The 27,652-nt window shown below is 34.1% G+C and overlaps 4 protein-coding genes across 4 annotated transcripts; 2 read left to right on the forward strand and 2 right to left on the reverse strand.

Annotated features, from left to right (window-relative positions):
• The first annotated feature begins 885 nt into the window (after window positions 1–885).
• On the forward strand, window positions 886–3,355 carry LOC119633186 (nucleolar complex protein 2 homolog). Its single transcript, XM_038026569.1, has 2 exons — window positions 886–1,980; window positions 2,038–3,355. Exons 1-2 carry the CDS (start codon window positions 964–966, stop codon window positions 3,292–3,294), a joined length of 2,274 nt encoding a protein of 757 aa, XP_037882497.1. The 5' UTR covers window positions 886–963; the 3' UTR covers window positions 3,295–3,355.
• Window positions 3,352–3,840, reverse strand: LOC119633188 (NADH dehydrogenase [ubiquinone] 1 alpha subcomplex assembly factor 2). Its single transcript, XM_038026571.1, has one exon. The coding sequence runs from the start codon at window positions 3,813–3,815 to the stop codon at window positions 3,384–3,386; it is 432 nt and encodes a 143-aa protein (XP_037882499.1). The 5' UTR covers window positions 3,816–3,840; the 3' UTR covers window positions 3,352–3,383.
• A 917-nt stretch (window positions 3,841–4,757) lies between these two features.
• LOC119633187 (phosphatidylinositol 3-kinase regulatory subunit gamma) lies at window positions 4,758–14,658 on the forward strand. Its single transcript, XM_038026570.1, has 3 exons — window positions 4,758–4,843; window positions 4,929–5,802; window positions 13,560–14,658. Coding segments are annotated over exons 1-3 (1,560 nt in total). The 5' UTR covers window positions 4,758–4,842; the 3' UTR covers window positions 14,245–14,658.
• An 11,789-nt stretch (window positions 14,659–26,447) lies between these two features.
• LOC119633335 (eukaryotic translation initiation factor 4E-binding protein 3) lies at window positions 26,448–27,352 on the reverse strand. Its single transcript, XM_038026838.1, has 2 exons — window positions 27,140–27,352; window positions 26,448–26,755 (listed from the first exon to the last, which is right to left on the reverse strand). Exons 1-2 carry the CDS (start codon window positions 27,276–27,278, stop codon window positions 26,547–26,549), a joined length of 348 nt encoding a protein of 115 aa, XP_037882766.1. The 5' UTR covers window positions 27,279–27,352; the 3' UTR covers window positions 26,448–26,546.
• Window positions 27,353–27,652: the final 300 nt, after the last annotated feature.

Consider the following 27,652-nt stretch of genomic DNA (forward strand, 5'->3'; position numbering starts at 1 on the left):
ATCATTGGAAGCATTGAAAAAAAAAATCATTTTTAGTTCATAGTACTTGTTTTCCTACATTTAAATAGTAATTTAGTTAAAGTCAGAAAACATACAAAAAGGCAAGAAATTTCTCAAGAGATTAGAAAAGTGATTATAAAGTTAAGAAGTGGGGAAAAAGCGTACGGATCAAAAATAATTGGAATCAGTTGTGCTACTGCTCTGACTATTATAAGAAATTACGATAACTCAAATACTAAAGAAAACAAGTAGCGATCAGACCGGCCATTAAATTTCGCTTATTAGCGATTTGAAGATTTCCGTCTTTCGGGCAAATGGGTCTTAGAGCAAGATAACGATCCGAAACATGCATCTCTCATTGTGCACAAGCAGTAAAACGTCCCCAAACAATCACATTCTTCCTCGCAATCATCAACTTGATTTAAATGCAATCGAAATCATGCGGTTGAATAGGCGGGTTGGAAAAAATAAAATTTCTAATATGGAAAACCGTAAGGAAACTTTACTTGAGGAATGGTACAAAATTGGGCCAGATGTAACAGAAAAAAGGCTTCTTCATTGCCAAACCGTATACAAGCAAAGGTCCAACAAAATACGAATTTTTTCATTTTACCCACAAAGAATATATTAAACTGTCTGTGAAATAAACTGTATGTACACTTTTTGTGATATTTTTTGATATTCAAGTATGTTTTTTGTTTATATTAATAATCGCTTCAAATATTGTTGTTCTATAACATATCCTTTCATTTGAAAATATCTGCCAAAAACTACTTTTTTGGCGGTTGTTGCAGTAGTCTATCTCTTTATTAACAGTATTTTGTCGTTACTACGCAGTTAGATATGTAGACAATACGTAAGTGACGATGGCAACTCTGTTTATTGCACGTGGAATTCTTGTTGACAGAACTACTTATAATATTTTATTTAAAATTTGCTTTTAGAAAGTATTTCTTAACAAAAATGAAAGTTGCATCGAAAAAGCTGGCAAATCAATCAGTCAAAAATAAGATTGCAAAAACGAAAAAAGTCGCTGCTAAAACCAAGATCAAAATAAAACCAGTGCCGGTCAAACAGAAACATCTAAAAAAAAATGTCAAAGAAAATAAGAAAAGTAAAACTCGAAAACACTTAGAAGGGCTTAAAGATATTGATCCAGAGTTTTACGAATTTCTAAAGAAGAACGATAAAAAGTTGCTAGAATTTAATCTATGGGATAGTGACGATGATGAAGAAATTGCTGTAGAAGAGAATAAGAAGCGGCCAAAGGGAAAAGATGGAAAAAAACCACCAAAAAAATGCAATGATTCTGAAGAGGATAGCGAATCTGCGTCAGACAACGTTGACGCTGATGAGGAGGAATTACACACACCAAACCACCAATTAGAAGTAGCTAGCGATGAGAGCGATTTCGAAGATGACAAAGATGTTACGGCAGCCGAGGATTCGCAAAAAGTTACTTTGAATATTTTACGTCAGTGGCAAAGGGAAATGGAAAATGATACAGTATCTGTGCATACAATACGCAAAACAGTGCAAGCATTTAGTTCGGCTTTGTGTAGTATATCAGGAGACGGTGACGAAGCTAAAGCACCTAAAGTTTTCAAAGTTGTTGGGGCAGCTGCTTTTAATGGCGTGGTTCAGTTGTGCGTTTTACATTTACAACCAGCTTTGCTTCGCTTTCTGGGTATTTCATCTGGTACTGCGTTGCCTCTGCATAAATTGAAAAAGTGGGCAAAAATTCGCAGCTGTTTACGTGTCTACCTGTCAGATCTGATTCGTTTGGTTGAGCAGGTATCTAGTCCACATATACTGATGGTCCTGCTAAAGCATTTACATCAGATGGCTGCTATGGTGACTCCATTTTCGGCTTTGACCAAAACTATATTAAAAAGATTAATTGTATTATGGTCTGCTGGTGACGAGGCGGTGCGAGTTTTATCATTTTTGTGCATATTGAAAATTACACGAAATCAACAGGTAAAAATAATAAGTTAAAGCAATTTTTAATTCATCCACTTTTGTCTATTTTTATAGGGCTCCATGCTAAATCATGTGTTGAAAGCTATGTATTTCTCATATGTACGGAATTCAAAGTTTGTCTCACCTAACACCCTACCAGCTATTAATTTTATGCGTCGATCATTAGTAGAAATGTTTGCGCTTGATTTAAATGTGTCTTATCAGCATGTGTTCCTTTATGTGCGTCAATTAGCAATTCATTTACGAAATGCGGTTATTCTGAAAAAGAAAGACAGTTTCCAGTCAGTTTATAACTGGCAATATGTGAACTCGTTGCATTTGTGGGCGGATTTGTTGTCAACAACCGCAAATAAGCCTCAGCTACAACCTTTGGTGTATCCACTTGTGACTATTACTATCGGAGCGGTGCGACTTATACCAACAGCTCAATATTTTCCTTTGCGTTTCCATTGTCTACAGGTTCTCATCTCGTTGTCCAAAGGCACTAATACTTTCATACCCGTGTTGCCTCTTATTTTGGAAGTTTTGCGTAGTAATACATTCAATGGCAAACACACGTCGGTTTCAATGAAGCCCTTGCAATTCACGTGTGTATTACGCTTGAATAAAAAGCAATTAACTGAGAATGGCTTTCGAGATGAAGTTGTCGAGCAAGTTTGCGCGCTAAGTTTGGAATATTTAGCTTTTGAATCGTCTTCTTTGGCCTTTAGTGATTTAGTAGTGCCAGCTGTTGTAGCTTTAAAGGGTTATCTGAAAGTATGTCGAAATCCTAATTATTCGCGTAAAGTAAAACAGCTACTAGATAAAATACAAGAAAATGCCAAATTCGTGGAGCAGGAAAGAGCCAAAATCACTTTTAGCCTTAAGGATTTGTCCCAAGTCCAAATGTGGGAAACGAAAATTCGCAACAAAGGCACTCCCTTGGATATTTACTACAATAGTTGGGTGAAAACACACGAAACGAAAAAGAGACGACAAGCAGCGCAGAGCGAAATCATTAACGATGATTATGATTTGCCCAAAATAAAGAAGCTCACTAAAAGATCTGCAGCAACAATAAAAGATGAAGGCGACGAAATCGACCTGTTTCCTTCCGATTCTGAAGAAGAATCCGAAAAGCTGAAATCGTCACCGGGGGCTGCGGACTCTCAGGGCGATGAAAAACGAAAGCAACTAACAAAAGTGTCCAAAAGAGAGAAGAAAGTCAAAATGGCTTTAGGGAAGCCATCGATAGAATGCGGTGCACCAAATGAAGAGCCTGAAAATGAGGAAGTAGACATTCTCAAGGACTTGGACTTGGATGATTGGTAGAATTTATAGGGTGTTTAGTTAATAATTTAATTCTCTCTACAATTAATTAATTGTTAATGTTAACTAAATAAACATGGTGTCTTTTAAATTTATTTCTTTTCCGGATCCTTATTTGGTATTATTTCAAATTCTTCGTATTTAGGGTAAGTGCCAATCGCACTTGTGGATGGTGCCGAGGTATTTTTTTTATATTTAGCTTCAAGTTTCTCAGCATTCCGCTTTTTCATTTCCATAATTTGTAAATTTTGGATCAATTCTTCTTTTGTGGGTGGTGCATCACGACGGCCTCTTAGCCAAGCCTCCCACTCGGCCGTAAGCTCTTGATCGAAAGCTTCCTTATCGGCCGGCTCAAACCATCTTGAAGGCTTGCGTTTACCGATCGACGGATTTGCAGGAATTTCATAATATTTGTTACCAAAGTAATCTTCACCAATATAATTACCGCGAAACTGTCTCGGCCTCAACGATTTAAAAAAATTTTGGAATATAATTTTAATTAAATCACGTTTCTTATCTGCCATTATTTATCCACAGTTTACAGCGTAATGTTTGTGTTATTGTAAATAATTATTTATTTTCTGTCTGAAGGTTATATTTACATCATAACATAAAACAGCTGACAAAGGGATGGTTATAGCAGATGATCAATGTTCTGGATTAACACTAAGACGTTGTATTGAAGAAAGAAAATTTTTCGCGAAATTTAATACACAAATTTACAACATGCGATCAGCTCTCGCCTTTTTGCTGAAAATTTATTTTTAATAAATAATGTTTAAAATTAAATATTGGCAGCACTGGCCTACGGATTTCCAATCAGAGTACTCAGAGTACCTAGTTTTCCTCTTCTTCTATCTTCCATTTCTTTTATTTAATCATTAAAAACACAAAAAGTTAATAAGTCCATAAAAAGTACTTTTTGTTAATGTGAATTTGTACTAAAAAAGAAAGAATAAAAAACAGTAAAATAAACATATATTTAAAATATATAAATTAGGAGAAAAACACCTAATACAATCAGAGTAAGAAAAACAATAACAAAAAATAATAATAATACAGTTCGGCAAAAAATGTTGAAACGTGCAAACCCTGATAACAAACGAAATTAACTAATCGACGAATTCACTTTAACTTTAACTCTTCCCCGCGAGCAGTTTTTCTTTTGTTTAGCAACGACGTGCATCAAGTCCGGCTATAAAAATCAGTGCAAAAAAGTCGTAAGCGAAGAATACACTGCTTTTGCAAAGTAAAATAGATAGAAGGGTAAGACAGTGTGAATGGTGTGTGCGGTGTAAAGCAATCACAGCCAATCAGTAAGTTAGTGAATCTTGCTGGAGATATACTAATCGTTAGTGGGGAAGACGAAAGGTGCTCTTAGTAGCAGAGGACTGGCAGCAGCAACAGTAGCAATACAAGTAAAGTAGAATCGACAAAGCGAAAGAAAAAAAGTTGAATAAAACAAAACACAGCCGAAGAAAGAAGCAGGAAACTTGTAGAGAAATTGTTGCCAATTTCCCCCTTTTTCACGTTTCAAATTTACGCACAAAAAGTGAGTTTGATATTATACATTATTTTCTTTGTAGTTTGTTAAAATTGTTAAAATATTGTTTATAAATTGTTGTCAAATTTTGCAGTGTACACCTCACCATTACACTATTCGACCATGAGGCCGCAACCACCGGGCGGTGGGGTGGGCCAAACACATGATCCTAATGCTGAAGAACTGCGTAATGCGGAATGGTATTGGGGTAAAATTACACGCGAGCAGGTCAAGAATATATTAAGCGGAAAACCAGACGGCAGCTTTCTTGTTCGTGATGCTCTTTCCAAGGAAGGTGAATACACATTAACCCTAATCAAGGATGGCACAGAGAAGCTCATAAAAATTTGCCATTTAAATGGAAAATACGGTTTCGTGGATTGCAAATTTAATTCAGTGGTTGAACTGATCAACTATTATAAAGTTAACTCTCTGAAATTATATAATAAGACATTAGATATCACGCTTAGTAACCCGATCGTGCGGCCTCTAGATGATGATGAACTTCAGCCTAATGGGGATTTGCGGATATTGGCTAACCAGTTTTTAGTATTGCACAATCGCTTGAATAAACATCAACAAAGCTTGGACCAAAAGTTGAAAATTTTCAAATCCATTGAAACTGAATTGAATGAAAAGAAATTGCATCAAGAAGTTTTCCAGAGAGCCGAGAAAATGTTTCAATCACAAATAAAATTAATTGAAACATTTATTAACACTCAACCACAGGTTGGTTTAAATGATAACAATGCGGCGATAAGCAATTCAATGCGCCAACAGGAGCAAGAGCAATTGCAACAGAATGCTGCTTTAATAAAGGCACGTCTAACCGATCTTTGCTTTGAAATGACAAAATTAAATCGTTATGTTGAGGAAAAGAAAGAGGAATACAAATCGCTGGAACGTCAGATTAACGCAGCCAAACCGGAGTTGCAATCAATTATCGCACGCAAAGAGATATTTACAGTGTAAGTACAATTATATATGTGACTAGACATCCAGTGATAACTGAATTACATTTTCTTAGTTGGCGTCTTATTGTTTACTTACTTTTTTTGCTTTCATTGTTGCTTTACATGATATTACATATCTCCCTTTAATGGTGTCATAATATTTTCTATTTTCTATTGCGGTAGGTTAGGGAAAATGCCTATACTTTTGCGACTATTATGTATGCATGAATGGATAAGTGAACTTTTAATTACATTTCAGGATGAAAAAACAAAAACGGAAAACAAAAACGAATAATATTCCGCTCGAAGTGAACATTCCGTTTAATATTCTTCGAAAGCGGAGAAAAAGTATTTCATAAAAAACTTGCAGCAGTAGGAAAAGATAAGGTGGCATAAAAAAGTAATAAGCAAAAAAAAAAAAAAAAAATTAGGCTACATAATGCAAAACTAATTGTTGAAAACAAGGCTTAGAAATTTTCAAATACTCGATAATCGCAACCAGATAGACGATCAGCTCCTGGGTTGACACGTGTGTTCGATAAATATTTTTGGCCATTAAAATTGCTTAGAAATGCGCCTTTCGAGAAGAATTGTCTTTAATCCAAATTATTAAAAAAAATTTTAAATAAAATCAAATTAAACGGAGAAATTGCGAAATTGCCAACTTTTCAACTGAAATCTAACGGAAATGGAGTCCAAGCACACAAATCTAAATGCACTTCGTGATGTTGTGTTTCTGCAATCTTCTAAAATTATTCAGTTACCTAATGCATGCATTAATGACAAGTATGTTTTAAAGCTAATTTAAGAATTTCGCCACTAGTTTTCGGCCTGTTGTCAGGCATATTTTGTGTTGGGATGTGTAATGAATATTTGTTATCTATTTGCATTTTTATTGGCTGCAATATTTGTTCTGCATTACAAAAGAAGAAATAAAAAAAAATCGTTTTAGTCTTAATTTTTGAAAGCAAACGTTTCAAATACAGGTTACACCGTGACAATGCGATCGCTTCTATTTGATGCATGACTGCATTCTTTCTTGTGATAATATTGTAAAAATTTAAAGATTCGTACGCTATATTTTGTTTAATTTCTTCGCCTCTTCAGTTAAATCACAACTATTGTGTGAATCATTTCTTTGTCATAAGTTATTTTGGAATGCATGAAATATTTTTTTTTTTTTTTTATCATTTAACATTTTGGAATTTATAGAAGAATTTTTATTAGAAACTTTACTAACTTTTAAGTTAACCACGGTCGGATCATAAAAGGAAGCAAAACACATATTTCTTTGTTTCCATTTTGTTGTTTGGAAAGCACAAGCACGATTTTATTTTACCAGGCATGACTATTATTAAGATCACAAATTGAAAAGCATGAAATGTAGAAACATACATTTTTATATGCATAACAGGGAGTATATTAGATTTGTAACACATAGAACCATGCATCGAAGACCCTATAAAATATATACAAAATGTTTGCATTCCTTTCCAGAGTGAATAACAGAATCGATATGGAAGTCTGCCGTCCGGTCGTCTGCTTTTTTTTTAAGAATATCCTGAATCATTTCATGGACTCGCTGTCAATTACTAAAACTGATATAATTTTAAGCTTAATAAGATTGGCGTTTCAATTTCGAAAATAAACTGATCCACGCGTACGGTTCGCCCTATACCGTTTTTGAGATCTCACATTGAAATGGCCAAATGTAGGCCACTCTAGTAAAATTAGTATGCCATTATTGCGATATTGCACTTTCTGCGATATCTGAGAGAAAAAGTGAACCATGGGATTTAGCGGGTATCTTGATGTGAACTTTATATCAGTAAAACAGTTTTCCAGAGAGCGAAGTGTAGTGCCGAATGACAGTCGGACCAGACAAATTGCGGCTTATGCGGTGAATTTATCAAAACTTTTTGGCCAGGCATTAAATATGCGTGTGCTTTGGCATTGTCATGGTAGATGACAACACTTTTCTCATCGATTAAAGTTGGCCGCTTTATCTCAATTTCGCACTTTAATTGTTTTAATTATTGAGATTGCAGACTAGGACTACATTACGCGACGTCAATGTAAGCTTCGCCCTCGGTCATACAACTTCATCTAATTTGGGTAACAAACTTTTTCATTTGTTTTTGTCGCAAGTGTCGGTTTCTTCAAAAACGGTTCCATCTGCAAATGGATGCATGAAAATTCTTATGTTACGGCGATGGTCTCCCTCCAGTATTTAAACATATTCATAACTTCGGACTGCTTTTAATAACGAATTCTCTATACCGGAATCAAGTGCTTCCCATAAGCAAATAAAAAAAAGTTCGCAAGGTTTTGTTTTAATTGCATTGTAAGGGCTTTATTGCCAAAATTACTTGACGCCAAATTCATGGTTTGGGAAAAACACCGCAAACCTTTTTTCTTTAGATATTTAAAAAATTAACGTTTGTTCGCGCAATAAAGCATCATAGGCAAACAGGGTGCGGACTAATACGAGCAAACACAACTTTCTTGTAATATTTTTACACTCTTTTTCTAATTTTATAACACAAGGTAAACGGTCGACTAAAGGTCATATCATCACTTTTGACGTCGCTTATAAATTCTTATTGAATATGCATTTTTTGAGCAGCCCCTTTTTTAGTATTGTGAAACTGTATGATGTTCAAAATATTGCCACTTTTAAGCTATAACGCTTCTGCACATTTAAGGCCGTAGAGACACTCCTGTGGAAATCTGGAAACTTTTATGGTCATACTGCAAGTGATTACCTCATTAGAGAAGTTGTTCACCAGGGATAAACAGGCAATACTAAGAGTGTGAATGGTGTGGTGCTAGGGCTTACTGTAGAAACGTTGCAAGTTGATCGATTTAGTAGCATCTTTCGGAAAATTACCTGGCTTTCGTTTTCATCTCTCTTCCCAGTTGCTACTTTTAGTGATTATATTGCTTACAATTGATTATTGAACCATAATTTCTTAGCTCCTAAGACCCAAAAACGCCACAAAGTACATCGTATGTTTTTTCTTTTACATTATTGAAGCAATATTCCACACACCGAAGTCTCTTGACTTTTGATTAGAGTGTGGCGTAAAAGTTGGTCTTTCTCCGAATTGAAATTTCTTTTATTGCTTTACAGCAGTTTATTACGGATCTATTCCTAGTATTCTTCGCGAATCTTTATCTTCAAAGTTTTTTTGCCGATTTCAGCCGAAACAATCTTTAGATATGGAATTGATTGCTGCTTATTTCGTGGAGCGCTCGTTCTGCGCGGTTGATCGTGACACGAGTCCGAGTAGTTTCATTTTATCGTTTTAAGTGATTATGACACAAGAATCGACTTTGAACGTTAGGGCTTAAACGCAATCAGCTTTGATTGCTTATTCAATCATTGCAAGTAGAATACATTAATGGTGTGAATACGAATTTAATACCCATGCTTAAAAAGCGATTACAACCAGGTGTCGGTAGGCTCCTCTTACCTTCAGAGCGTAACTTCAGAGCGTAAGCCACAAAAACAAATTAAAGAACAAATTGATTTCCATCCCGAAAACGCCTTAGATGACCTTGCATAAACCAGAAGAAATGTATGTATGTATGTATGTCGCTTGCGACCTGTGAGTTTAACAAAACGAAGAGAATTCGTCTCGTAACGAATTTATCTAAGGTCTTGCCTTTATGCAATATTTTACAATTTAAGATTGAATCGGTCAACACAAAGCAATAGGCTTACAGGAGTATTTGAAAGAAATTCTATCTCAGAAATTGATCTTTGCCTTCAAAACGGTTCATGTATGGATTATTTTAATGTAAATCATTCTTGAAACCGAACTTTTCTCCTACCAAGCCTCATTCCAAAAACATTTCCCTACAACCTAAATAAAGGCTTCAGCTCTTGCTTCATCGTAGCTAGCTGGGTAGGTAGTTTAAGCGGAATAATCATTCGAAGGATCCAATTGTAACTAGCAAAAACTCATACAAAAAAATAAAGAAAGAAAGAACCAATAATCTTCTTCTTAATATCCATCCATGGCTTATGTTGAGTTATGATTATTTTACTGTACATTCCACTGCTTGCAGATAATTGGAACGAATATCTCATTTATAAACATTAAATACTTGTTGCTGGCGTTATTGTACTAGAGATCATAAATACAATATTTATATTTTTACTTATATTTAATATCAAATACCACTCACGGTACAGGGTATATTAATTTTGTGCGGACGTTTGTAACACCGTCGAGAAGGACTTGAGATAGACCCACCTGTTATTGTACAGAGCGAATAAGAATCATTATCTAAATCTATCTGAGCTTGTCTGTCCCTCTGGTATCCATGCATGTGCCCGTGTGCTCAACACATTTTTTCGCCAGCCTTGAAAAGAGTATTGGTAAGAAAAAGATTATTTTTCAGTTTTGAAGCCTTACTCGCGATTTCGACAGATGTTATTAAATTGCGATTTCACTATTTTCGCTGACCCGTATGCATACAGCCCGCATTCTTAGTGTTCGCTGTTTTAGCCAATTACTCCTCTACAGAAAAAACTCAGAAGCAGATCGGGTAATTACGGAGAAGAAAGTAGGAAATTTTCATAGAATACATAAAGTTTGTAAAAATTTATTCGCATTAATTTCGATATAATGAGATTAGAGGGCAGGTGAAATGTTGGATATTTGAAGCAGCATCATTCTATGATATGGTATTACAAAAGTGTTCCCTCTAACAATCTAAAAAGAACGTTTGGGAGATTCTATAACTTGGTCATTGCATTCGTGATTCTGTAATCTAAGCTATAAGAGACTTTCACAAAGTTACAGAAAGCTTGGCGAGATATAGGCAATTCAATATGGCAATAGACATGACCTATCCACAAATGCCGTTGCAGTCAATAGAAAAATTCATTTAATTTTTTCACCATTTTTCGAATTGAAAATTGGACTCCACATAATCACAGAAAAAATTCCATATATTGGATGTAAAAATTATACCATATGATTTGGGTTACAAAGTATGTTAAGCTTGTACGGACGTATGCAACACGCAGAAGCGCTTAAGATAGACCCACCATTGATTACACAATGGACAACATGAGAAATGACTCTATTTTTTTAAAACTTGTGTTGATCGGAGTGGCGGCGTCTTTTTGCCCGCGAGTTGATCGAACATAGGTTGGTATGCTCCATCTCAATAAGCGAAACACGGCTCTAGATAGCTTCGCCTATGAAAATGACAACCGATTGAAAGCGCTATAGATTGTGTCGGTTACATTGTACATAAAAAAAAAAAAATAAAAAAAAAACACAAAACATATGCTTTCTGCGAATTATCGTTGAATTGTGAAGGAACTGATAGGTGGGCAAGGCCTTATGTAACTTAAATGCAGATGGCCGACCGATGACATATCTGCTATTTCAGTTCAGATTGCAGAAGTTCATATGACCATAATTACGACACAGATTCCTCCAATCGGCTGTTAAGTTAACAAACGGAATCCAATCAGAATTTCATGCTTATTAAAACTATGCATAAACTTTATCGCGTTACGCATGGCATAGCACGTTACAAACGTAACAACTAAAGTTCAGAGATGTTGTTCTAGTAGAGAGCATGAAGTCTTTGCATACGTTACAATTTGCTCTGTTTAGTCACACATTCATTTCATCAGTTCCGATTAAATAGATCGCACTTACATTATTGTTGTTTGTGTGCCATTTTTGTGGTCGTCATGCTGTCTGCTATTATCGATACATGTGCAATTCAACTTTTTGTGACTAATGAACATTTTTTTAAATTACAAATGTATCTCGTGTTTGTATAGAAATTTATCATTAGTGGCTTCATTTATGTATATAAAGCATATGTAGTTGATTTTTGTGATTTTTTTTTTTTTTTTTTGTAAAAAGCTGATCGATAGAAGTGTTAGCTACGTTACGTGACGGCAAATGTGACTCACTTGGATTAATAAAAAGTGCATTTAGCTACGAACATGTGCATAATGAAAAAACACTTCATTTCCATTAAAGCTCTGGCTAGCAGCGATTTCATGCGCTGTACGGATAGTAGGGAAAGGCAACCTTACGTCTCTTTTCGTATCAATGAATCTAAATTTGCTCTCCATAGCCGTTCAAATGGTTTTCCTAACGTGCCGTTTAAATAACTACCTACAGGCATTATACCTTCGCAAAAAGCGAATTATAGAGAAGACATCATTCGATACGTTCGTTGGCGTGACATACAATCATGACTACGATGACTTTTAGACAGCATCAACCGGAACCACAGGGAATGTTTTAAAATTTCATAACGATCCGATCATTAATTTACAACTTACAGTTGTACAGCTTAGTGTGTGATGCTAAACACGAAATTCAAATTTTTCCATTGTTTAACAAAAACAAAAGTGTCGATATCTCTCTATATGTCATCCTACGACCTTACGAAACGATGTGTTGTATCCTATGTAAAATACAGTTTTTCGGGACTATTCCTCGCAAATTAAGCGTATCATTCAAATGGCACAAGATTTGTGGTCCAGTGCCTAATACAGAGGAGTTGCCGTCACTGCAACATACTAGTCGTTAAATTTTATTCCATCGACCTTCAAAGGAATTATAATATGTTCTCGTAGCAAGAAACTCTAGGTAGTTAGCTAGCGTGGACAACAAAGAGGCATGAGTAGGTAAGAATCGCTAAACTACTAAGATAGCGTGCGGTTGAGTTTACTTTGACCGCCGCCAGAGTGAGTGCTCAGTCCGTAAAGGCGTAATGCTGCTTACCGATTAGACACACCCACTAGGCTGCGGCCACACCCTTCCTATTTTTTCTCCGATCATCACCAAGTTACGCAAATAGGGAACATCCTCTTTGGTTACATAAGAGGATGGAAAAAAAATAGACGCAAAGCATTACAAGCCGCTGCCGCTACCATCGAAGCGGTTCTTTCGAAATGAATGCAATGAAAGTTGCATAATTCCGCCAGATCTTTTGAGCAAGTTTTAACGGGCTATGTGCTTTGTCATGCCCTCTAATAGTTTCAAATTTTTCATTTCCCCATTTTTCTTTCTTCTACTTCTCTCCCGATTTATAATCTGAGAACTAATCGCCACCTGGTATATAATTTTTGATTGATATTATAAGATAGATACTAAAAGGAATGCGATCGACTCGAATTTTTTGGCTAGAATACAGTGCACCTAAGAATGTCTATTGTTCAGTTAGACAATTAGACGTCGTCGCCGCCGTCGTCGTCGTCGTCTTGTTCTCATAGTTTAATGCATTTATCAGTTGTTGCCAAGATCAGCACCTGTGTAAATTCAGTTTTATACCGACTTCTGCACCATGAGTTCTGATGAAAAAATGTTCTTTGTTTTTCTCCCTCCCTCTCTCTCTTTCTCTCTTTCTCTCTCTGTCGCCGATGAAGTTTTAACCAAATGTTGTTTTATATTTAAATTGTATTCGATTTACTGTTGTACGTGTATATTTAAATCTATTTATGAGTTTTTTTTACTTAACAATTGATTCAGAGAAGAATCACGTGTTGCACAAAAAAAAGCGAAACATTAAAAAGTGAAAAATTTTTCTATTTATTTAAGAGGATCGCCTGTGTGCCACATATTTATATAAAATCGTTCATTAATTAGAAAATCTTGCATTTATATCGTTTAAAACGTGCAGAAGAGTATCACTTCCACTTCGGAATAGTTCTATCAGAGTTTTTTTCAATGTTAATTTCGTAAGTTCTTTTTTTCTGATAGCGTTTGTCTTTTATATTGCAGACGTCTTAAGGATTTTGGTATTAAGGACGAAGATATTAAGCAATTGATTGAAATGGGTTTCGAAGCTTGGCAACAGCGTTACGATAGCGTTGTCAATCAGCCACATAATGATGAGTCTATGTGGTTCCTAAAAGACTGTTCACGTAGTAACGCGCATGATTTGTTAAATGGAGCGCCTACTGGCACTTTTTTGATACGAGCTCGGGAAGCTGGGCACTATGCTTTGTCAATTGTTTGCAAGAATTCGATTAATCATTGTATGATCTTTAAAACTGAAAGCGGTTACGGGTTTGCGGCCCCGTACAATATTTACCATACATTAAAAAAATTGGTCGAGCATTATGCAAGTAATTCTTTGGAGGAGCATAATGACACATTAACTACAACGCTGCGTATACCGGTTGTATATTGGCATCAGAATAAGGACACTATTATGCAACAATTGCAGGAGGAAATTGAAATGGAACGACAACAACAACAACAAGTCGAATTGGAGCAACAAATGCAAGAGCATATGATGCTGCCGTCGCCAATTGTCTCCTCAGCACCGATAGCAGTTACTGGTTCGGCTGCTTCCATTCATGGCAACGATATGGCCGCCAGTCAAACGCCACCAACGGCAACCCCGCCACAAGCACATTCCTACGGCAGTAGCAGTGGCGGCAATGGTAGCAGCAATCTGTAGTCGTAGCGGCAAACGTGCAAATGTAATGGTTTTATATGAACGTGCAGCAAAACAAAGGAAGCGAGATGGTGAGAGTGAGAGCGAAGGATAGAAAGAGACTAGGAGGCGAACATAGGTAAGTTATCGATTTTGTATGAAAGGTGCTTGAGAAAGATTGAGACGTTCTTTAGTGCTAGTATTGGCTGTTGAACATTGTTTTTCTCTTTAATTTAAAATGAATTTCCTGAGAAAGAATAAAAATTTTTATTATGTAATAAGGAAATTTATACAAAAAAAAAAAAGAAAAAAAAACAAAAAAAAAACACTATTTATATATGCCGATGATGATAAAAAAGTCTTCGATATTTTTGTTTGTTTGTATAAAAGTAGCCTAGAAATATGAAATATTATAATCCAAATTTATATACATATTTGATATGAATCCATAAATAGTAATTAACATATAAAAATTAACGAAAAGGGAGAGCAAACTAAAAAAAAGGAAATATGGAAAATGTAATTGCATTTCGCGCGATATGAAAATTGAGAGAATGCCTTCAATGTTTTTTCTTCTTTTCCTTTTTCTATTGTTTGATTGTATATAAAAATATTTAAATGTCTTTCGTTTGTTTTCTTACACTTTATTCACTTTATTATGATTTCATATTTTTTCTAAATATTAATAATTGTTTTTTGAATTTTGAATCCAATTTTTATTTATTTAGCGGAAAATTGCAATATTTTATCCAAATTTCACGTATGTTAATTTTGTTTATTGTGCTGAAACGATAATATGCAATACGTTATATGTCTTCTTATTAGTGAAGAAAGCTTTTACTACAACAACAATATATTTCTCTTTTTAAACGAACGTTTTAGCTAAGGCTTTAAGCCTACAGTCATGATAAATACCCAGTGAAGTTGTATATAAGTTGTAAATATTATGGAATAACGATTAAAAACGGTATAGATAATCTTGTAATAGTTTCCAGGAAAGAATTGAAAAATAACTCAGTCAAAACAATAGGAAATTGCGAGGTTAGAATTAAAATTTTTATTTAAAATTATTCATTCAGTTAAAAGTTTATGTTGAAAAGAAAGGTATTTCGATTTTATAATTTTGATGTCCGTCCCAGCTTGTGTGTGCCGTGTAGTTTTTCCAATTCCAAGTTATTAATGACTCATTGCCCTAAAAAGTCGAATCGTCAGGTTTTTGCAATGCCGTGTGAGTAGGAAGATCGCTAAAAATGTTCTCTAAACCAACAACCTTACCTTTAAGTTCGTATTTACTTACTAATTTTCCCTCTTATACGTCCTATATAAAAATTTATCTTGAAGAATATATATATACATCACGTATAATACATACGTGACTAGATGAAACGACATATCACGTGAACGGATCTTGGCCCTTTTTTTGCAAATACGTTGCCTTTGAGCTAATGACGACTAAGACAGTAGTTCGAAACGAGACGTAATTAAAGTCTCCTCATCATCCCTTTGCCGAACGTGTTTCGGGAAAAGCTTTTTTCTATTTGTTCGTCTTATTTTACTTGCCATTTTTTTTTTCTTCAGAACAAGAGATATTCGCGCCAAGCATTGACTGATAAGAATTTTGATTTGCTTAACTATCTTTTTATTATATCTATTTATTTATTTTTTTTTTTTCAACTATCTTTTTAACTGAAAGATTACTCGTAATTTTAAATATTCTTCAAATTTCTAGTTTTTAAATTTTTGGAAAGAACGGCAGATTTACCGTGAACTAAACTTGAATGTTCTGATGTTATTTCGAGTCGTAAAACACTCTTTACCTTGACACGATCTGTCTTGGCCAACGATGTATCTTTCTTTCTTTTTTTTTCTTTCTTCTTTTCATTCTTTTTTTTCTCTACCAAAAAGTATATTAATTTTGTCATTCTATACGTCACGTGCGGAAACTCTCCTTGTAGGCCCCATAAGAGCGGAGATTTTTGACTTTATTCAACCGTGTTCATCCGTTCAACCGTCCATTTACAGTTTTTTAGTGTTTAAGACAATTAACTAACAAATAAAAATTGATCGATTTCGTTATTAGCGCAATACATGGCACACTACCTTTTGATTTCACTGCATTGTTATGTACATGGTCCATAACTGTCTACACTACCGCTCCGATTTGAAACTTGCAAAGTACAACGATCGTTTAAATGCATTAAACGCACAGACCTCTTTGACTTTGCCATATATTATTATATCGCTGAGATCGCTGCCTCTTCCGGCTATATTGCTGTTGTGCACAATGCATCTTCCATCACTAATCACTTTAGATGTCAGTCATATTCCAAAAATTTAATAAATAAGTTCCTTCTAAGACGGATAATATAAAAGCCAGATATTGTTGTTCTCTGTTCTGTAGTTTTTTCAAAACTGCTCTGCTGGAAGAAAGAGCATAGCGTCCGGTGATTAGGGGAACATTGTGATGCAACATTTGTTATTAGGCGATCTTGAGGAGTTGGTGGTGGAGTAGCGCTTTGATCGTATAGCTACGGTGTGTGCTCAGTCGGTAAAAATAACACTTACCGATTAGGCACATCTATTCTAGGCTGCGACTACATCCATATCTCTTTCACTTCTTTCCGTCTGCCGTCATGTTAGGAATCATCAACCTGAGTGCTTGGTCACATTTAAGAAAAAATCGATCTCGAAGAACTTCTCAAACATTGGAACCGATCAATTTCGGGTTATGTTTTCACCATATCTAAAGAAAGGATTGAATATAATGCAAAGAACATCGGTATCTTTTATTTTATATTGAATAACAACAGTCATTAGTCCGTCAGTGCAGCAAACTGGAAATATCTAAAACCGAACCGTCGACCTGGCGAATAGCCTTTACTATAAAAAATAATATTCAAGATCGGACAAGTTGTAAATGTACCATGTTTTAAAAAAAAAAAAACTGACAAAGGATCCATCTAAAGCTCCATTATAATGAATCTCTAGCTTTCTCTTATAGTATATAAAAAATAAATGGAATGCGTTTAAGTGATAAGCCACATATGGTAATTGCTATGAACTGCAAGAGTTTAGTAGCTAAAGTATCGATAAAACTTTTGCTGGGTAATTAAATTTTTTAATTGTTATTTAAAACTTGATTATGAACATAAAGAGAAAAAAAATAGTTAATCTTCATTAACAAACGTAGAATTACAATTACTCCGATCGAGCGTTTGTAAGAGGACATTAAACAAAAATCTAACCGGCATAAAAATGGAAACATCATCTCCTTAATAATAGAGAGATAGATAAATCATTCTTTTCTAATTGTTTTTAAAGATTAGTTTGCTTTGAAATGTCTAGAATTCAGTGAATAACGACGATTAATGTGTTTTCTTAAGTGTATGACTTACATAATAAATATTTGTTAGTTATGTTTGTTTTTTTTTTGATATTTTTTATTGTATATTTAAAAACCAATACAATTTATTTCTTTTTTATTTAATTTTGCTAAGATTTTATTTAAAAATTATTTTCCATTTACTGTGTTTCCCTTTATATACACGCCTTAAGTTTAAGTTATTAAAGAGAAATGAAAATGATTTATGATTTATGTTATTTTTTAAAATGTTATCTTACCAACTGCAATATAAAAAAATTATAAATTTATGAAATGATTTCAATATCCTTTTTGCCCTCTATTTAAAATTTCTGTGAAAATACAAATAAGTGCAGTAAGCTTTTAGCAAAAAAAACTCAATAAAGAAAAAAAAAAAAAAACGAAGCAGTCAGTGATTGTAAAAGTTTATCTCAAGAGCCTAAAAAAAAAAAAAATCTAAAAATAATTAGTTGTTGTTAATTTAAAACATTTAAAATTGTCAATATATTAGAAAGAAATGTACACACATACACAAACACACATACACACATTGTCAACGTTGTTTTGTATACGAATTTTATATAGATTTATTATTATGCATGTGCTTACAAAAAAAAAAGAAAAAAATAAATAAATAAAAAAGCAAATAAAAATTAAGTTGACACTAAGTTAAAAATTTTGATTTAATATTTGATCTCTCTTGTGCATAAAATGTGTTTTTTTTTTATTTCGATACAATTTATTTTCGTAAAAAAAAAAAAAAATTTATGAATAAATATTTGTTAAAAAAAAAAAAAATACATCATTAGCAAAGTTTCATCTTAAGCTTTAAGCTGACAGAAGTTTTCTTTTATTTTTATAATGAAATTTACCGAAAGATGGGAGCATTTGCCAGCCGTCAAAACGTTTGCAATAGTTAGAAGCAATCTTTGGAGGCCGCATTAAGTATATACATTTTTGATCAGCATCAAATTTTTAATCGGTTTAATCATGTCTGTCTGTTTGTCCGTGTGATGTCTGTACGAAACATTCTTCTGGTCGCAAAAACAGCAGAATAACGTTTAAAAATTGACAAAACATTTGGAAGGTCATACATGCCATGTTAATCTTGAGAATAGGTCCAATCGGTTGAAGGACCCACCTGCAATGTAAAATAAATTGAAGATTAGTATATTTACTTATTATCCAGAAACTGCCACGGATACAGCAATCAAATCTTTCAGGCATATTTTATCGACGATCTTAAAGTATCTTTATTAGAATAGAAAAAGTCGGCCAAGTGCGGAGATTTTTTTTTTTTTTTTTTTTTTTGAGGTAAAGATGGTGAGTGCAGATGATTCGGCCATTATTGTAATTGAAGGGGCAAAACTAAACTGTAAGCAGTCTTTAAGCACAGAAGTTTTAGTTGATGATGATTTGTATTATAAAGAGAGCAATTTTTTCGATGGTTGCGTTACATGTCAAAAGTTGAAATTCAAAAAACATTTCCAGTTTTTCCCAAACATTGCCTAAAATTTCTTGACTGTGTCGAGGATATTAACGCGGCTTTCTGTCTTATAATATCGTCCAGCGAAAATTGAGATCTGAATACCGGAATAGCTGTCCGCTTGACTTTTAAAGCCTTTCGGTATTTTGAAGCACAATATCAAAAGAGAATGTCCTTTGCACGGTACTTGATGCCGAAAATGTTTTCTTGCTGTGGTTTGTTCTCACGGTTCGGTAGCACAGTAATGAATCCAAATCACATTCATGGTTGTAGACTGAGATGGTTTTATTAGCATGAAAATTGAGCAAATGTCATTGCGAAGTTTTATGTTACACGGACTTGACGAATATGAATATCTTAGTTAAGATTCCAAGCATTGGTTTAATTAAGGTGCCTACGAGCTCATAAAATTAACAGCATGCCAAGGGTAATTGAAAGTGATAAGCATTTTCGGAGCAATGGCAGTAGCGCTAATCAAAAACTTCACTTACGTCCTATCCTGCATTAATGGATAGCAGTTTAAAATGGGGCCGTTCTAGGGAACTATCTGAAAACCGAATTGCGTCCTCATGAAGAAGATTTACTTGTTTCATTATTATCTCAATTCAGGACTTGACTTGGAGATGAAGTAGAATTGACTTAAGTAAAATAAATTAATGGAGAAAGTCACTTAAGATTACTATTAAGTGTAAGTTTGTGACAGCAAGAGAACGAAGGAAAAGACACGAAAATTGCATATGCTCGTACCATCCAGAAATGCATATTGGCAATAACCATGGGCTGCACGACCAGCCGACTAAAACTAGCCCTAGCATGGCTACTCAAATTTATTATATCTTTTTGACTCGAATAAGCTCGAATATCAATTAATTGTGTTATTTTACTTAAGCGTGCCAGTACACTATGGTCCGCAATACAACTTTTCTTAGCCTAAAGTGAACAGAACAGAAAAATCATTTTGTTGTTGTACTATGCACCTTAGCGTTATACGGCGAGTCATCAAAATTGGAATTATTCGACGCCTTCACAACCAGCATTGCGTACTTTAATTAATTACTTGATCCAGTAGAAACGAACCCGTGTAAAAAAAAAGAGTTAATATGGAAAACAAAAGTGATGATAAGTACGTCTATTCTATAAGGCAAAATATATAAAACTTAAATGCTATAAAAAATAAAATCATTTTTCGCGAGAGTTTTCTAAATTTTTGGAAATTATTTTATTTGCTAAGTTGACCTAAGCTTTAAAAATGTTGTTTAAGATTGTTAACCATAAGATCAAAAGCCGAAATTAGCCTGAAGTGTGTAGTTTTTCGATACGTTACGGTTTGTGAGGAAAAATGTTTCTTCCGCGTACAAAATGCAGCAATAAAAAAAATATTTATTTTTGGATTTTTCTATTTTTTAAATTGTTCATTAAAATATTAAAACAAAAAAGGTATTATTTTAACTTTGAGTACTTTCGGTCAAGGAAAATGGTATTTCCGACCATATGTATAGAATATGATATGGAAACAAGGTAATAAACATTATTCCAGCTTTTGCGTAAAGTCTTAAGAAGCTCAAGCACTGCGTAAGTGGATCTATACTGATTAATTTTTAAATATCCACAGATCCTCTAGGAATATTAAAATCAAATTATTAAGAAGTTGATATCTGAGACGAACGTCCTTTTCCCAAGCGAACAGTGGTACTAGTAATCTACAACTTGTGATTAAAATCATATGGGATGTCCCACAATTTCCGCAAGATTTGAATTTGCCGCCATTCGTGCGGTAAAGTGTGGGCAACCTCAACAATTTTACAAGTGAGCAGCGCGTTTTTATTGTTGAGCAGTATTTCAAAAGCAATGAAATTGTGGAGGCCACACTTCGCCAATTTTCGTACAAAATATGGTCGAAATGTTGATTTAACTTCGTCGAGCTTGCAGAGAATAATTGAAAAATTCACGAAGAATGGATTAATCGGTGCTGCTGAAGACGCCACATGTCCAATAACAATCTGTTCAAATGATAATATCGAATATAATATATGTGCTTGTAAAGCTCACTTGAGGCAAGAAGTGACACCTAAAAATAAAGGCCGCATGTGTCAGTAAAGCCGTTGAGGCCGTTTGGCCGATGTACTATTCCACACTTAACCCTCTCCTATATGCGTTGCGATTCAATAAAAAAAATAACTCTGTTCTCTACTTAAACCAAATTTTGCGTAAACTTTGGGATAGCGATTTTGTACATTGCCGACACTGTTGAATGAACCATAAAGATCCTTCTAAACGATTTCATGTAATACACTGCGAATTCTCGCAGCAATCGTTTCAACATTTTACGTCTTCATATGTATATGAGACATAGGGAATAAAAGATTTAAAAATTACTTATTTTCTTCTTTCCCTCATATACACGATTAAGATTCAATTTCAATATTGTTTCACTTTAGAATTTTCATAAATTTAAACTTCTTTCGCTTTTCTGACTTAGTATGTGCAATTGAGACCGCAGGCTCGCGGGCAAGTAGGGAAATATATAAAGGGAAGAGACTAACGCTTGTGGCTAAAGTGAATAAGAAATGCTGTCATGACTTAGGTATACACATTATCTATAGGTGTATTCTGAAATGCTTGATGCGTAAACATAAATGTTGTAAGCGTTGCACAAATAAAGCTGATTTAAACACAAAGAAGCATAAAGCCTTTATCGGGAACAAAATTTTAAATCTTAGATCATATCATTCTTGTAGAGAATTACGACGCATCCAATGAAAATAATTATATGTTTACCTTTCATGTTATAAATCGAAAGAACTTGAGTGCTCGGTGAAAAAGGCAAAATTTAAGGGATGAATTTATTGTGTGAGGACTTTTTAAAAACAATTTTCAAAAATATTTTATTCAAATACACATTATTATAAATCTGTTGAACAAAACAGACGATTTTATTGGCGCAGAACTTATTTAAAACATACTATCTCTCGTATAAAGTATAAAATTTGTTTTTCTGAAAGCCAAAAGCACGATTTCATTAAAATTCCTTGTGTATTGTCATACCCATACTGTAAATGACGTTTTACATGCATAAATAACAAATTGTAATAAATATTAAATATTTTTAAAATTTAAAACGTATTTGAGATGTTCATTACGTGAAGAACATATATAATTTCCCATTTTAGACGACTTAGTAAACCCATCGAGTATGTAATAATAGTTTCATAAAAATTTCATCATCTGTAGTTTTCCATTGTTGTTCCACAGTTTTTTCAAAAACATTGTATTATTAAAGAATCTACCGAACTTAACAGGCGTGTGTACTTATGGAAAAATTAATCGATAACGATGGCATCGCGGAAGTACTCTGGAAATACGAAGTTGTCTGCCTTGCAGCATACTCTACTCGCGTCATCCCGAGTACTACTCTTATTTACAGCGATAGATCACGCACTTGCTTATCAGATTTTTGGTTCGTACGAAGATGTGAAAAAATCGGTCAATAAATACTTCGCAAGATGGGAAAGAGATGTGATTAGCGATGGAGCATACTTTAATGAAAGCACTTTTTTTTTGATCGTTCGTCTGAATTTAATGCGTTTTTCTCGACATAAGAAAAAAATCGTTATTTTGTACTCGCAGACACGGCAAATGGTAACTTGCCGATTCTACGAACGATTTTCGCAAATTTTTTTTAAAATAAAACAGAAAAAAATTTTCAAAATCTTTGAAATTTTATTTTAGAAATAGATTTAATTAAAAAATGTGCCGACTCTCACCGGGGTTTGAGTATTTTTACAAAATTTTTATTTTGCTAATCTAGATATAGAATTGTGACGAGTAAGAGCAACAGAAAAGATGGCTATGGCGCGAAAGTTGTATCGACTCCATTTTTCTCTTCAGAAGATGAAATCGTACAGTTTATATTTGTGCTATTATTTTTAGTGAAACCCAAGTAATATAGACATTTGTGATGCAAGACTTACATTTTATTATACCGATCGATTTCAGCTCCTCTGTCCGTTCTATTTTCTTGTGTTTTAATGAAATTTGCTACGGTGAAGAGTTTTTGTCCCTGCAAGAACTCTATTGAAAATGATTCGGATCGGACTACTTCTTCGATCACTTTTCATATAACTACGGGATGGTCCCGCCAAACACAGTATATCGGTCACCTGCCAAAGCGATTCAGCCTCGTAGACGAAGTAAACGATACGTCTCGATCTTCCTAAGAACCTTCCCTTATGGAGTTCTCAAAATAGACCTTCCTCTCATCCCCATTTAAGATAAATTGCAAGAAAGTGTTTGTTTGGCATCGTTCGGGGCAAAGAAAAAATGAAATCGCATGACATAAAGCACGAAATTTTTGTTGTTAGAAGAAGCGTTTTTGTGTCGCAATATCAACAGGTATTGCGACACTTGTTGTTGCCAGATGCATAGTCTATAAAAAAAAAAAAAAAACAACTTACGCCTTGTATGTCTGAATTACAAATACTGTACACACACGGCATGCACTAAGTGTTGTTCTTTTACCAATTGTGGATCCTGCCCTTTTCCTCACTTACCATTTGACTATCATCTATGGAAATTCACGCTCCAGTTTACTATTTTAGTTTACCACAGTGAACGTTTGTCACATAACTAAACCGAGTCAAGCAACAAGGAATTTAGTGCATCTCAACTCTTTGACATTTTAAGTACAAATAGTTACAAACTAATTCAAATAACCAGTAAATAACGGACAGAAAGAATCGTCTCGAACAAAACAGTAATCTTCTCAAGAGTTGAACCGTTCGCAATTCGTTCGTTTTTAACGGCTGCCTACCAGCTCCACAAATTTAAACACGAACAGTGTTATTTCCGAATTCATTAATCTTTTGCTGTAAATACAATGCGTTCTCACATGCCTAGCGCTCTGTGAGGTTTCTGCTGAAAATATAACCAAGCAAGTCCAGCGTATCGCCGCTAAACGTGTGAGCTACCTTCAGCCAATCGATTCATTCGACTGTGAATTAAAATGCACGATTTATTATCTGGTTGTAAACATTTTTAACTTTTATTATCTTTACACTCACCACTGAAATGTAGGGGTACGCTCATAATGTCATAAGGTTGGCAACACCCAAAGGAAGCTTTAGAGACGTTATAAAGTGCATATATTCTTGACTAGCGTGAAATTGTGAATTTATTTTGCCATGTCTGTCCGTCTATGTGTTTGTGTGGTGTTTGCTGTTGGCACTTTCCCGATCGCAAAAATGAAAATATCAATTTCAAATTTCGCGGAAAGATTGCGAGCCAAATGAGCCAAATTGGTCAAAGCGCAAACCTGCAGTGAAGCGTAAGCTGAACGCAATTCCGTTTTTGTAAACTAAAAATTTGGGTGTTCCTGCTGATTACTCGGAAATTGTGAAAGAAAAAAGTCTGAAACTTTCCACAATTACTTACGAAACACTGTACTATTTCTATGCAAAAATGAGAAAATCGCCGTTGCACACACAACGTTGCAAGTGAATAAATTTTCATTATTTTCACTGATTTCTCAGATTTTATATTTATTACTTATAGGATAAACAAGACTAAAACTAATTTGTGCATTCCTCAAATGAATGAATGAATGTTATCTCATAAAGCATTCCACGTGGGGTTCGATTAATTTTTTCTTAATATTACCATCGATATGAGTGTCAATTAGAAGAGCTTGGAGAGCAGAATGCGAAAAGCCAAGTGTGTTAATTCTAAAAAAGATTTGGTGGACATCACGATAGCGATAGGTAGAGGAAGTTTTCCGAGCAACACCTTTTAGTGAAGTCTTTGTCTTTCTCACTTTTTTATGACAATTAATAAAAGCATGGGGCTTCAAAGATTTTAATGTGGGTGGGTAAGCGAGATTCGGTGACAGCCGAATATAACTTTTTTACTTGTTTGGTTTTTATTTTTTTAAATTGTTTTCATTGCCTTTGTTAACAAACCCATAAAGAGTAACGGAAAGCATTTTCAATCATTTCAAAGCGTTTTCAAAATGAAACAGTGTACGCGTGGCAACATTTCCTAAGCACGGTTGTGAAACTTGGTATGGTCGCCTCTTGGATAATCGAAAGGTAAGCCCAAAGATTTTCAAAAACTGTTATAATGAGTTGTCTACAAAGTATTAAGCTTTAGTGTCCTGAAACAAGAATATACTCTTTGTAGTTCGACAGAAATATCTATCTGTACGCTGCTTCTTCCTGTCATTAAAAAAAGATTTGGTCAAAAGAACGCGAAAACACCTTGAGCCTCCTTCGAGGGATATCTCCAAAAATCAATCCAAGTGATATTCCGATAAAGCGAAGTGTGCTATGAAGACACCGCTATCAAAGTGCGTGTTGTCTATCGCGGGCAGCATAGCGTATGGCATCTCTTCTATTTTGAATGTTCTTTTCAATTGATGAAAGAAATTGCTTTCATTGTCAAGCAAAGGTATGAAACCACGAACGAATGTATCGTAGCAGAAGTAGTTTATGAAGCCAATGTGGCTTAACTTGTGTTGTCTGTGTAGAGAATAGTCACGAACAGTATCTTAAATGTAGAAATTTTCGAAAATGAAGGCTCTAGACGTATGTATCCTATTGGTTCGGCTAATTGGTCGATAAGTAAACTTCTTAGTCCTTAGCGTGGATGCAGTTTTTACTGGAATTTCCAAAAGTAAAAGATTGAGATTTGGTGCATCAGTGCGGAAGAAAGCCAAACAGCAGAAGCTGTTCATACATTGCACAAACTCCTCGGAGACGACATATAATAATAATTGGAACGAACTGTATTTTTATTTAATAAAATTAAATAATGCTTACGTCATTTTATAAAAATATTTTTATTTTTTATATTATTTTCTGTACTTAATTAATTTAATATGAATTTATGCTTTTATAAATATAACAAAATCTTATATATTTTATGATACACAATGATATTATTTTTTTGAACGTTTAGATGAGATTGAAAAACAAATTATATAAATTAATGTAAACTCTTAGTTTTCTTTTTTTTTTTGCTTTACAATACAAGTCCAGTCAATATGACTGAGAAGTCAAAATATTATAAGAGAAAACATATTCTTTTTTGAAACTTTCCACAATAAAAAAACGAAGAAAAATCGGAACAGTTGAAAAAAAAAACAAAAAAAAAAAAAGAAAGAAAGAAAAGTATGATATAAAAAAATTAACTAAAAAAACTAAATGCAAAACTTAAACACTAAAGGTAGGTTTCCATCTTCGTAGATGTGCTTTGTTGTTTGTCGCTGCTATATGGAGAAATACAGGGGCAGTTTTGGAATTGCTTGCGAACAGTACTTGTAACAAGTACAACTAAACAATTTCGAAACTTTTGGTGTTGTTGTTGTTGTTGTTTTTTTTTTTTTTTAAAGTATATATGCGAATCCAATCAGCCATTATAAGTTGATTGAGGCGCAAGAGGCAGGAGAATATGTAGTTGGTTTGGTTGCTTGTTTGCTGTTGCAGCTTACAGTTCCAACTGAAATTGTTCTTGGTCCTCGATTTTCAGCGACTCTGTCTTCTTAACTAAATCTGCTGGTGGTGGCACACATTTGCGGAAAGGTGTACGAGGGGTACCGCGTAACAAGCATACCGGTATATTAACCGGTGGCGATAAGCTTAACGGTGAACCACGCAATTCTTTTAGGAAAGCACGTTCGTATATGATTTTAGTGCCTGCAAAAGACGCAGAGATAAAGAGAGAAATCAGAAAAATAAAAAAAAATAAAAAAAAGAGTTCATTTATATACAACTGCGTAGTAAGTATATTTTAAAGTCGTAAACAAATGAAAACAAAACAAAAGAAAAAAACAAAAAAAAAAAAGACTAAACATTAGTCTTGCAACGACTGTAATGCAATGAAATTAATGTTGATAAGTCTACCAAGCGCGTTTCTGCTTAATAATACTAATGATCACAAAAAAAGAAGAAATTTCAAGTTTTTTATTCACTGTTTCTCCTTTTTTTTGGCTTTTTTTTTTTTGGTTTATTATGAGTCACTTTTTTACTGCAATCGATTTCATCAGTTTTTTTTTTTTTTTTTTTTTTTGGTTAACTCACCACCAGGTGTTGTAGAGTACATGGTACCGCCAGGCGTAGAGGAATATACCTCCGGCATTTGGATCGGATCAGAGATAGTAATTCTCTTAGTTTTTACAGGCATGCTTAGTACTTGGCGAGCGGTCGGTGATGCAGACATTATGCAAAATATTATTTAATTTTTTTTTACTTAATATATTTTCACTATTATTTTCTTTTGAAATAGACAAATTATTTTTGTAACTTTTAAAAAAAAACAAAAATCACTTTTTTTAATAATAATTTCTAAATTTCAAACTTTTCTTTTGATTTTTTTTTTCTTCTTTTTTTTTTGAATTCTTCTCACGTTACTGCGCCCGTTAAGATATTCTCAGCGTTAATGATGTTCTAAGTGCCCGTGTAGCTTGTATTTATACGAATGGCGAACGTGCTTGTTGGCATTGTTCTCACTTAAACCGGCAAACTGTTTGTTATGGTTTTTGTTGTTGTATCATTCGTTTTATTTCAGTCAGTATCTCAGAAATAGAAAATTCT

This window comes from Glossina fuscipes, unplaced genomic scaffold (genome assembly GCF_014805625.2).
Source record: "Glossina fuscipes isolate IAEA_lab_2018 unplaced genomic scaffold, Yale_Gfus_2 2, whole genome shotgun sequence".
NCBI classification, from domain to species: domain Eukaryota; kingdom Metazoa; phylum Arthropoda; class Insecta; order Diptera; family Glossinidae; genus Glossina; species Glossina fuscipes.

Coding starts and splice junctions, on each gene's coding strand:
- LOC119633186 (XM_038026569.1), top strand. CDS start 964: ATGAAAGTTGCATCGAAAAAGCTGGCAAATCAATCAGTCAAAAATAAG. Junction 1,981..2,037: donor AAATTACACGAAATCAACAG/GTAAAAATAATA, acceptor CTATTTTTATAG/GGCTCCATGCTAAATCATGT.
- LOC119633188 (XM_038026571.1), bottom strand. CDS start 3,815: ATGGCAGATAAGAAACGTGATTTAATTAAAATTATATTCCAAAATTTT.
- LOC119633187 (XM_038026570.1), top strand. Junction 5,803..13,559: donor CGCAAAGAGATATTTACAGT/GTAAGTACAATT, acceptor TTTATATTGCAG/ACGTCTTAAGGATTTTGGTA.
- LOC119633335 (XM_038026838.1), bottom strand. CDS start 27,278: ATGTCTGCATCACCGACCGCTCGCCAAGTACTAAGCATGCCTGTAAAA. Junction 26,756..27,139: donor GTACTCTACAACACCTGGTG/GTGAGTTAACCA, acceptor CGTCTTTTGCAG/GCACTAAAATCATATACGAA.